The sequence below is a fragment of the Fomitopsis serialis genome, assembly GCF_022376445.1.
Source record: "Fomitopsis serialis strain Sig1Antser10 chromosome Unknown B0H18scaffold_196, whole genome shotgun sequence".
Taxonomy (NCBI): domain Eukaryota; kingdom Fungi; phylum Basidiomycota; class Agaricomycetes; order Polyporales; family Fomitopsidaceae; genus Fomitopsis; species Fomitopsis serialis.
The window spans coordinates 33,669-46,068 of NW_025955156.1; the positions used below are offsets into that span (position 1 = coordinate 33,669).

The 12,400-nt window shown below is 54.9% G+C and overlaps 1 protein-coding gene and 1 non-coding gene across 2 annotated transcripts; both read right to left on the reverse strand.

Moving 5' to 3' along the window:
- Window positions 1-8,314: 8,314 nt before the first annotated feature.
- On the reverse strand, window positions 8,315-10,175 carry B0H18DRAFT_888533 (uncharacterized protein; the record flags this gene model as incomplete). Its single annotated transcript, XM_048041229.1, has 4 exons — window positions 8,315-8,608; window positions 8,789-9,049; window positions 9,087-9,281; window positions 9,495-10,175. Coding segments are annotated over 4 exons (1,431 nt in total), but the record flags the coding sequence as incomplete, so codon positions are not given.
- A 1,787-nt stretch (window positions 10,176-11,962) lies between these two features.
- Window positions 11,963-12,070, reverse strand: B0H18DRAFT_t153. Its single transcript has one exon. It is a non-coding gene; the product is annotated as a tRNA-Gln (tRNA).
- Between the last annotated feature and the right edge of the window lie 330 nt (window positions 12,071-12,400).

A 12,400-nucleotide genomic window follows, 5' to 3' on the forward strand; every position in this document is an offset into this window, starting at 1 on the left:
CGGGGCATTGCTAGGTGTTCCATCAGCGAGCGCAGAGTGGGGGATGAAGCAGGACTCACATCAGACGTGACATATCCCAGAGTGAGGTTGTCATCGTCAGCCCTCGACCGAATCCTCCTCGCGCTCATCTCCTCCAGCCACGCGTTGTATCGCACACTTACGTCGCCCCGTGCATAGCGCTCTGTCTCGCGCTCAAGCAGGTCGAGCGAGCGCCGCCGGTCGTTCTCGCCGCCCTTGTTGAGCCCTGGCAGGATCTGCTCCGCGACGGACAGGGTGATGTTCGGGATGTACAGGAAGGAGTCAGCGAAGGGCAGCGCCGTGAGCTGGTCGTTCTTGTTGAAGGTGCCCTCGAAGATGTCGTAGCGCAGCTCGCCGGAGTTGGTCAGGATGATGTTCGGGACGTTCATGCGTGTGTTGTTGATGGTGAGCACGTACGGCAGGGCCTACAGTGGTGTGAGCGGGTGTAAATCAGGAATACCAGAGGCCTACCTCGGAAACCAGAAGAGAAAGGACAGAGCCGTTTGACGGGTAGGGATCGCTGGAAGGTATAACGTCGGCTGAGATGCATAGAATGCACTGTCCGAGGGAGCTCACCGAGAGAGGGTGTAGTCCTGAGGGGCCGTGCCGTACAGGAAGCCAAGATCATACGTATTCCACAGCTGCTGAAGACCCGATGTGATGTTTTGACCAGCAGTAGTGTCGTAGGTACTGTTGCTCGTGTTTGTGTGGTACTACGCGAACGTGAGCCTGCCGATTGCAATGTGCTGATGTCCTCTGATGTACCTCGTACGTGACGCGGTTCGCATCGAGGTAGCGCCGAGTGAAGGTGATGTTCTCCTTCTCCGTGCCGCTGAGATTCGCGCCTTCCGAGGTAAGTCAGCGACTATCTTGCGCTGCGCATAATCGATAGTGTACGTACTCAACCAGCCAACAGTCTCCATGTAGCGACCACTCTCAAGGGCCATGGAACGACCATCGAATTGAGCTTTGACACTATGAATTCATTGCTGCTGATCAAGACGATGAAGAACTTACTGCAGTCACGGATGTGAGTGTGGCCTGCGATGGGGGCTTTGGGTCAATACTGTCGCGCTGCAAGTCTGCGTAGAGATACGTACCACCGAAGATTAGGATGGGCGTGTACTTGTGCACCTTGCGGATGGCGTCGTACACGGTCGGCCCTGAATTCCGCTCAGTAACGCGTCTTATGCCAGGAATGAAGTCTGCGTACAGTTGTCGTAGCGGACGGGCATGTGTCTGATATCCCAGGTTCAGCAAAACAAACCACAGAGCGAACACCGAACTACGCACCCTAGGAGCAGGAAGAAATCGGGTTCATCCTTGATGGCTTCAGTGAACTATTGAAGTATCAGAGGATTAACAATCACGGCGCATGTTCATAACTAAGACGGACACACCCAGTCTTCTTTGACCATCTTGGAAACAGTCTGCACAGTCGTGTTGACGTCGTTGCCCGTGAAGTCGTACAGGACACCGAGGGAGGTCACGGAGCGACCCCTTCGACTTGATTAGCACGCAGCGCTATACGTAAGTGTGATGCGATGCTCACTTCCTTGTCTTGAACTTGACGTATCTCTCTGCGACAGACGCACCCTGTCAATCATAGTTGGATGTAAGGTTGACCTTCGAGTCGGCACTCACCACCAACCGGAACACTCTTCGTCTCGTCGCCGCTACCCGTATAGACGGTGATATTCACGTTCGAAGAGAGATACCGGCCGTTCCAGTACGGTGCGAAGTTCGTGTACATGTCGTACGTGTTCGCGTAGTCGTACAACTCGTGACTAGGATTGTCTTCAGAACATCACACATACGGCCTCAGCGAAGATACGCACTTGCCGATAGTGAGGACGTCGTACGGAAGGTCCATGATGAACTTGTTCGTCTCATGGCCATCGACCTGGCCCAGAGGGAACCCATCCGACAGACCTGTGCCATCGTGCAGGTCACCGGTGTCGATCAGCAGAAGATCGACGTCCTTTTCCTGTGGGGACCGTCAAGTGTCAACAAGCTAATCATGGATACGCGATAACAGTAAAGTCCATATCGTCGACGGCCCCGCGACTTCCAAACACACATTCGCGGGCCGCGCAGTCCAGCGAGGTTGATATGGATCACGCCGGACGCAAACGGACTTCGACTCGGACGGTCAGGCTGAGCCAGGCAGCCGCAACTTTGGCTGCGGCGGCCCACGTTGCAGCCAAACCCATATCGTTGGGCCCCGCGCCCTTCAAACACGCAAAGGTGGAGTCCAGCGGGTTCGATATGTGTGCACACCGGGAGCAGCGGAAATCGACGGCCAGGCTGAGCCAGGCAGCCGCGATCTTAGCTACGGCGACCCGGGTCGAGCGGCGGCGCAGTGTCCGGATCACTGAATACCAACGTCCGAGGACCTTCGCTCCTATACGCACTTTTTGTATGGGGCCCAACGATGTGGACTGAACTGCGAGCGGCACAGTGTCCAAATCACTGACAGCTAAGTCCGTTGGGCCCCACGCCTTTCAAACATACATAGGCGGAGTCACATAAGATCACGCCGGACGCAGCGGATTTTGACAGCCAGGCAGCCGCAACCTTGCTACAGCGGCTCATATTGGGCCGTGCAGTATCCGGATCACTGGTTGCCAATGTCCGACGACGTCCGCTCCTATACACACTTTTCGCGCGGGGCCCAACGATGACAGCCAATTCCACGATGCTAGACCCCTCGTCGAGATGTGTGTACAGGAGGCGTTCGTCGGCCTTGGTATTTCCTGTGATGGGGACAGAGGACTACCATGACGAGCAATGTCGAACGCGAATCAGACCGAAATTTGAAGCCGTAGTCGACCGGCAGAGCGTGCAGATCACCTGCGAACAAGGCCAGACGAAGGCCCTCCGCCCTCCGCCTGTGCACGCAGTCTCGGGAGGGGGTCTAGCAATATGAAAATAGCTGGAAACAATCAGTTGCGATCAAGCAGAGAAGATTCCAAGGTTTCAAATTGTTCAACCACGGCGAGATCTACCATGCAAATGGCTCAATGATCTCACCTCAGCGATCGCTTTCATGTGCGTCACGAACGATGCGAAGTCACCGAAGTCCCCACTTCAACACCATGTAGGAGTCAGTCCTCTTCTGGTTGTGCACGATATGCTTGGACGAACCTATAGTTGGGCTCTGGGAACGAAAGATGCTGGTGACCCAAGAGCCATCCATGGCTGTCTGTTGTGTGAATGACGCTGCGTGTAACTTCTGGTCAGACCATATGTTGTTTCCCAAGAGATTACCGGTACTCACTTCACATCCGACCACACCAAAGGCCGCGTCGGAGGTGTCAGAGGCACCTGTGGATACTCACGCTTCCGCTGCTCGTGGAGGTGGTCGTGTTCCTCGCCCGGACACGCGAGGACCGCGGCAGCGGCAGCGAGTGCGCTGAGGATCGCGAAGGCGCGCTGCATGTCGACGTCCGCGCAGGAGCTGTGGTCGAGGAGCGATGCACATCATCTTCGGCCGCCATAAGAGCGTATATATAGGCATCCGAGGCCATTAGAACCAGAGCTGCACGCGCACGTTGCGGGAAGATTGAGAGCGCTATCGTGGGCGAGCAGCGCTGCCCGCCGCATGGGCACCACGGCACGCACCCACGGCATCACTCTAGGGCCGCATGGTACGAGGTACATACACGGTATGATCTGGTATATTGCTACGAAGGTAGGAAACGAGACGCGTACGCTTCTGTCGTTGACAGTCGTTCTGACTTTTGACATGGCCGGGCCATGCGCACTAGGGGCGATCCCCCTCAAACGTGCGCGCGTGTGCACACCGCCGAATGACTTCGACGCATGCCTCGATGCCTCAGACGGTCGGATGTAAAGAGTTCCGTGGGGCATGTCAAACAGAGAGAGTATATGGTAAGGGGAGGACTTTGCTGGCGGAATGCGTAGTAGGCTGGCAGGCTAAGGATCCTCACTCGAGCGTGTGCGAAGGTTCGTCGCCTTGTGCTTGTGACTCACCACCGTATGCTCTCGCCAGAAATATGGGCCAGTCGTGGTGACTCCGATGTTACTTGCATCTACGTTCGAATGTTTCGTGGCTGACGAGAGCTCAGCAGACGAATTTATCGAGATGCTGCACGAACGCAGTGGCTACACTTGGCAGCCACTTCCGCGCGACATGCATAAGGCGCTTCTGGGCTAGTACGGCGCAGAGATGCAATCCGACTCAAAAGCCTGATGCCCTGAGAACAGGCCGGTTTTCCGAAGTCAAACCTGCAGCAACGTTGCGTGGTGCCTACCAGTATACCGAAGGTCAACGCACATCGAATGTCACAACTTGGGATGAACCTACCACTCTGTGTGCATGACAAGCAGGTCTATCTGGAATATCACAGGTCGTTAGTTACCTGCCGATCTGCGGAGGTTCGCGCCAATCGCTTCGTGTAGTTGAAGGTCGCTTTCTAGTGTATCCTCGCGAGAGGCTTGCATCATCAGCAGCCAAGGTGGCAGCTGGATAGTCGAGTCGAATGAGTATAAATATCCCTAGTCCGTCAGACATTACAGCGTCGCTATCCTCTGCTGCATCTTCTCCTTCACCGTCATGTACGCGTTCATGATCGTCTGCTCGTTGATCACGATGTCCGTGCTGTCCGCCTTTGGCCGGCTTACGCGCGACGCGATGGCGGCGGAGTCGGTCTCGACAATGACGCTGGGACGCGACGCACGTCATTGCGTCGAACGAGAAACTAGGGCGAAGCAGGACGCACCCGTCGTCAATCGTCTCGTCTAGACAGAGCAGGACAAGGTCGAGGTTCTCCAGCACTCCCCGCTTCTCGACCTGGTTCCGCAGGAGCATGTACACCGCGTCCGAGAACGCGACCAGTGCCGAGTGGAGCATAAGCTCGTTCTCGGCGGGGTCGCTGATGAGGTAGAAGATGAGGTCGAGCGAGTGCTTGTACACTGCGAGATGTGAGTCGTAGAGGATGATGTCGCCTACGCGCAGCGCAGTCAGCAGGGCATCTTACGGACATCGAGATCTAACGACATACCTCCCGCCTTCTTCGTTTTCTGCCAGAGCCCCTTCTCAAATGCTCGCTGCTCCTTCAACGTACGGAGCTTTTGTGACTCGCCCTGCGGGTGGTTCTTTGGGTGGTAGTACTTTGCGAGGACGCGGTGTCCGTCCGTGTCCATGATGATGAAGGCAGAGACGGTGTATAATGTCAAATTCATCGTGAGTTCTCCGCTGAGACGTTTCCTTGAGTAACTGCAATATTTGGAATGAATTGAGAACGCTATGAAGCAGAGTCTCAGAGTAAGTCGGTGGTGGCAGCGGACAAGAGCGGGCAGTGGACACGACCGGGCGCTTGACACTGGTTCATGCTCGACCACATCATCCACGCTCTTTCCTCCGACGCATTTCTTGCTTGTCTTATCCCTGCTCTGCTGTTCTTATCCAGTCTGTGCTTCACTGGGTTCTCATCATTCTCGGATTTACGCCGGAATGTCACAGAAATCGTCACCGGGCGTCGACGAACGACATTCGGGCACTTCTCCGTCGAACGGGCTGCGCTATCCTACCAACATCATGGAAAGCTGTCGCGCGGTGAACTTGCAACGATGCGAGCGTCGTATGCCAAGATAGGACGCGCGCACAAACACATAGGATACGACCTAGGATACCCCGCCAAGCTCAACCGACTGCAAGAGGCCATAACGGTGAATACTAGGGTCACGGAAAGCATTGCGCAGCTTGCGAAGGAACAGTTCTCGGACAGACTGTCGCGCGTGGACTGGCAAGGTCATGATGCGCATGGCGACATCTCTCGAATACGAGAGTCGCTGAAGCATTTCGTACGCGATTGGAGCGAAGAAGGCCGGGGCGAGCGAGCGAGGATATTCGGACCAATTCTGGACGTTTTACAGGAAGCCAAATCTGCAGCTCGTCAGGAAATGAGAGTGCTAGTTCCTGGGTCGGGGCTGGGTAGACTTGCTTGGGAGATATCGCAGATGGGTGAGTTGCAGCCGAATATCCCGATACTTGTTACGGTGTCTACGAAAGTGGCTGTTGTGATGCATGTATCAGAGTGCTGATAGATGAATTCATGCGCAGGCTACGTTGTCACCGCGAATGAGCTTTCATTCTTCATGAACCTCGCGTTCCGCTTCCTGCTCTCTGAGACAACCACTCAGCACGTGAACCAACACACCCTACAGCCATACGCCAGTTGGTTCTCACATCAACGCAGTGTCGACACGCTCTTCCGAGATGTTGCGTTCCCAGATGCTCTACCGCGACTGTCCAAGAACCTAGAGCTCGCGGAATGCGACTTCCTCCGCCTCGATCGGCCTGCAGCGCCACCCATCGGTAGCTCACCTGGCTACGACTTCGTTGTCACGCTGTTCTTCATTGACACCTCGCTGAACATCATCGAGACGCTAGAGCACATCCATCGGCTACTCAAGCCAGGCGGGACGTGGATCAACCTCGGACCGCTCCTCTGGACTGGTGGAGGGCAAGCCGCACTGGAGCTGAGCCTGGAGGAGGTGCTGAGACTCGCAAACACGATAGGCTTCGACGTAGCCTCGGACGCGGACGGCCCACGACGCAGCCGCACGATCGAGTGCGAATACACAGCAGACCGCGAGGCAATGATGCGATGGCTGTACCAGGCGGAGTTCTGGGTCGCAACCAAGATGCGATAAGAGGTGACTGTTCTTTGTGTGGACTGCATGGCTTTGTGGCTGATTGTTGCATAGCTGAGGTCCGAGCGGCGAAGACAAGACTCGTCAGTGGCACAGGGCACGTGAGCGTTACATTGTGTGGGCCCAAGCGTATAAGGCTACGCTTTAGCCCCTCTCTACTGTCGACCCGCTATCTAAAGACTGCCGCAGACCTGTAACGTAGAGCCTCCCCAGCCATGTTCGCCACTTACTACTCCCACTCTATGCTGCCCGTCAACGACCCGCCCGCTGAGGCGTTGTTCTCCGGCTACGCCACACCCGACGGAGTGCACAACGAACGTCTGTCGATCAAGATACCATCGAGGCAAACACTGGTGCAAGCGCGCCCGAAGATCGGATTGCGTAGGTCCACGTTTACGCCTTCGCCCGAGCAGACGATGGAGGACATGCCGGCGCAGCGCGTTGAGCCGGAGAGCCCGCCTCCTGCGCCGACAGCCAGTGCACCCGCGTCGCCAAATCGTGTATATGGCCGCCCTCGTCGTCCGGGGGCGTCTCCCCGTCAGGGCCGACGGTCGGGTCCAGGTTCCCCAAGTGCTAAGTCTGGTTCATCGATGGTGAAGCGTGTGGAAGTGTTCGAGAGCATAACATGTATGCCGCAGCTCGTTGCAACGAGCTTTGAGGTACGCATCCGATTCACGACGATTTTGACTCGACCCTTACAATCAGGGTGTCGTAGGAACTCCGTCTGGAATGCTATCGACTCGGTTTTGTTACGACCGGGCATGCACCGATGCCTGTGACGCCCGAGTCGGCGCAATGGGACACTATCCCGCCGTTCTACTCCCCGTTCTCGCAAGAGGCCTTGGACTCTGGTTTCGTACCAGAGCAAACAGATGTCACGATGACTGATGAGGTCAGTGGCTGTCCTCCAGCAAGTTTCGTCAGGGCTCACTTGTGTATCAACTCTGCAGTCAACTGGTCCGTGGACATTCACTTTCGGTGTGCCAGACACTAGCTCAGAAATCGGTGCGAACATGGAGTTCTAGCTATTTTGGTGCGTTTCGCGCTTCATTGGTTGGTGTTGCCGGACGTCGTGGCCCGGGGCACTATGGTCTGTAGCTGGTTATGATATATAATTTTCTTGTTCGATCTCATTGCGTGAACTGAAATGGCGGTTCGATGCCGTTGTTGTCACATAGCGAGGGCAACTCGTCGTCAGTTGTGATTTATGTCACTCGCACTGCTTGCTATTGGTAACCCTCAGCGTGCACACGCAGCGATGATTCCGTGGGGCACTCGCCATTCCTGTGCAAGGTACCCTTCTTCAGAGCCCAAGCGTGGCATGAACAGTTCGAGAAGTCCCCATTGACATGCTTCATTCCTGCGGGCTGTGGTCGTGCATATGGTGCGGGACACTAAGTCACCGCTACTTCAAAACAAGATCTCGGGAACCATCGGAGTTGACTCGATTCCTTATTCCTCTTGTAGAAACACTCCAATTCATATTAGGAACAAAACTACTAGACGGATTTCCCCAACTCTCAAAACTGGCGAAGTTGCATGAGCCGAATTTGGCCAGGTCACGTGCAGCATACCCAATACGGAAAGTATTATGTAATGACTACCATAAACGGAACTATTTGTCAAACTGGCGCGCAAGTGTCTCGGGCACTCGCCTATGGGAGGTGTACCGCTTCGAGCTGAACCGTTTGACCTCGAACTGTGCCTCCTTCACCCCCAGCCCTGATCGGTATGCTTCGGTCCAACGTACAGTTCGGTGTTCCCATCGTCGGATAGTCTTGATGTCGACAGAAGCCATTGCCTTCGGTAGGTTCTCCTTGAGAGTGTTGAACGTATAATCGCAGTTCTCCCGAAGATAGCGTTTGACCGCGCCCCAGAAGAACTCAATGAAGTTGAGCTCACAATGGAACTTTGGTAAGAAGATGCACAAATGACCAGCATCCTCGATTACCTCCTGAACAAGTGAGCGCTGCTCTTGGAAGTCAGGCTGCGATGCCATTAAGTGCCGTGCGCAACATTGATCGGTGATCGCGTCCTTCGAGCAATCAAGCCTGAGATTGTTTGACCATAGGCCACGTTCGAGAAGAACCTGCCGTATTCCCTTTTGAAGGCCCGGATTGTCTCGATGATTGGCAGGGAAATTCATCTGTTGCGGGACTCGCTGGCCATCCCGCATGAACCAACCATCACGCAGACGTGCCTGTTTCCCGCCTGGCTTGAGATTCATCCTCGAGACGAGAAGAGCATCCTCTGCATATGCAGAGTGCCCCTGAGAGTTATCCACCATGATCAAGGCCTGATATCCCGGCCCATGCACACGTTCAAACACTGGGATAATCTTCTCTTTGAGCTATGCCAGTGTATGCATCCTACGTGAGAATGTGAACAATGAGGGTATGATCTGGACGTACCTGCTTCACAAAGAGCTCACCCGTCCAATAGCCCTCATAATTCTTGCCATATTCCATAGATTGACCCGCATCCGTAAGCCACCCAACTGTCGAGCATATGACTTCGCTCTGATGCATTCCACGACCTTGGCCCTTCTTCTTCAGAGGCTGCTCGCCCTCCAATACCCAGCTCTTCTTTTGATCGTCATTTGCTTGCGCTGTCGTCTCGTCATGTGCACAGAGGACCAGTCGGCGTTCGACATAATTTGCTGTCTTCGATAACTCTTTCTCAACATCACCAACCACGTACTGGACCAACCGCCTGCGGTACTCTTCCATCGATGGCAAGAAGATTGTCTGACGATAGTGCACGACATCGGGTCGCTCATGGCCATCGAAATACACTGCTTTTTTATGCTCCATGAAGCGGAATCCTTCCCGATGAAGCCACCGGCGTGCGGTACGGAGTGAGATGCCACGGCCGGGTTTGAAGTGGATACGAGGGAAGAGCTCAAGCTCGAGGTAACGTTTGAGACCTTGCGGTATCTCCTGCTTGACAATCTGCTTTGCATATGCCTCCGCCGCTGCAGGGACCATCGTCTGTTGACTGAACTCAGCCAGCTTCGCAGGATCCATGGCCCACTTGTTCGACCGAACATAGGAGCGCATCTCGGCACAGATCGAAGGGTCGCCGAGGAGGGTGTAGACCTTGACATGTCGGCCCCTCTTCGACACTGGCAATTGTCTCGTTTTCCACCAGCCTTGTACCCAGCGCCGTACCAAACGACCACCCCATTTCGCTGCGAAGCCTTGACTCTCGGCGGCCCGCTCGGACGCATCGATAAGCTTCCGTTTGTTATGGACCACCATCTGCAAGCAACTTTGGATCGCCCGTGCTCGGTACGCCTGCAGTCCGCTTGAGCTGACTTCGAAGACATCGCGTTTGGACCGGATCAGCTTCTCGATATCGGTGAGAGCTTTGTGAAGACTGTTCTTCTTCGCTTCCAATGCCAGTTGCTGAGTCCGACGAGCAGGGACCTCAAGCCGCTGACGTTTTAGTGGGGGAGGCAGTCGAATTCGGAAGGATCCCTCGGAGACTTGCAAGCCAGATGTGGATGAGTCAGATGCAGCATGGGCTACGAGACATTCATCAGCTGAGCATAAAGTACACTATTGAACTATGGTACAATAACTCACCATCCAGGACTTTCTCCGACTGGGCCCCATCCTCATCCGAGTCTTCCCCACCACTGCCAGTGATCTCGACACCCGACTCGCTATCCGATGGAACATCGGATGCATACCCCGTGAAGATTTCATCCTCCTCAGCCTCAGGTGAGCTATGGACAGTTTCGGGAGCTCCTCGTGATCCCTCGCTCAGATCGCTCTGGCCTGCCGTGTGTGCACTCGACGCCTCATGCGGAACACGTTTTGTGACAAATGCTCGCATCAAGTCTGCGCCCTTGCTATCATTTCGAGTGCAAAAGTTAGTATATCTCGATACTCATGCATTACGAGGAAATTCATTGAAGAATACTGACGTTTTTCGGAGCTTAGCATCACTCTCGGCCTTCTTGCGAGCATCCTGATGCTTCCGACGCTGCGTCCGACCCGCCCTGCCATTATAACCAAGGTGGCGATTGCTCTCCGCCTTTTTCCAGTCCTTTGCTTTGAATTGATGTGGGTCCAGGAGCTCGTATGCTGTCTGCGTCTGCATCTGCGCTGGCAGTTGACTGGCAGTGACGACAAGTGAGTCTTCCTTCTCCATCTCCTTTTGCAAACTCTTGACAAGTTCTTCGCCTTCCAGTTCCTCCACTTCCGAGTCGGAGCTTGCATCCGTTGACTCTGAGTCCGAGCTATTGCTCGCCACCTCCCACTCGTCCATCGGGTTATGATTGACACCACCCTGCCACAGACACTCGTGGTCACTGAGAGCATCATGTTCCAGCATGTATGGATCCTGATTGGCTTCCTCGCCACCCCCAGGTTCGTTGTCGGACTCATCAGAGTGTGTGAGGTCGATGGTGAGTCGAGATTCAAGTTGAGCAGAGTGTCGTGCTGCTGTGGCCGTACTAGGATTTGTGCTGGAAGCTCTCTTCTGTGCTCTGCCAGCCCGAGCACGCGCAGCCGCATCTTTCTGGTGCCGCGAGGGCATGGCAGGTGTAGGATACAATATTTGAAATATATTTGGATGTTCGTATTGACTGTGCAACCCGCCGCCGCAGCGCCGCCATGCCAAAAAAGGTGGAGCGGGGAGCGCCTGCGGCGCTTTCCATACATGCGCGCCTAATGCTCGGACCACTGACCGGCCGATTTGGCCACTGTCTCAAGGTAGCGGCGACTTAGTGTCCCGCACCATAGTAGAATGCGCTAAGCTATTTGGTAGTCTAAGATGGGGAACATGGATGTGGTCGCTAATAAGTGATCGCATCGCAGTCACATCGGCTGATCATGCACCTCCTTCGTGCTCTCTGCGGCTTGTTCCCTTTCCTGAGCTGATGCACGGATGCCGGTTTGCTCTCTGGTATGTGCGTTTGTCAAACCTTGTCGTTACTTTCTGTCTTTGTGAGTAGGTTGCGCTCGCCGTGACCTGCGCTTCCACACAAGTTTGCGCTCATCCAGCCTCAGCGCGCGTGTACGAGGTGTTGGGCCATTTTGGCCAAACCTCCCGCGTTCGACGCGCGCTGAACGTCAGGGGATGTGTAGCACAAGAAGTAATATTGAGGACATGTTGACTCGGTCTCCCCCATCCCTCCACATTCAATGCTGCGTCGATGACTCGGAAAATATTGCAGCATCATTGCAGTGTACTGATGCAGCAACGACAGCAAAGCCTGGAGCTTGAGGCAAAAGAGGAAGACAACCTTAGCCTAAGGTGCTACCAGGGCTCGAACCTGGGTTCCGGGAAATTTATCTGCCTGGTTCGAGCCCTGGCACATTGACATCAAAATCCCGAGTGATAACCACTACACTATAGCACCGATATTGCTATTTGTTTATGAGGACACATCAGCCTGTTCTCGCTCCGAGAACTCTTCACTGCAATGATCGCGGGCAACTTGACTTCACTTGACTCGAACCATGCCCCGCTTCAAACTTGTCTTCTTCGTGCCCGTAGCGTCTACACAGCACGTCCTCGGACGCCTCTTTGAACGATTCCCGCGGAACGTCGGGCGGATCGGCGCGTACGGCGGGTGCGCATTCGTCAGTCGGGGCACCGGTCGGTAGCCGCAGCAGTTCTCGAAGGACGCTGAATGACCTGTTCGATGCTTGACCGATAACCACTATACGAAAACGGACGACGAACCCCC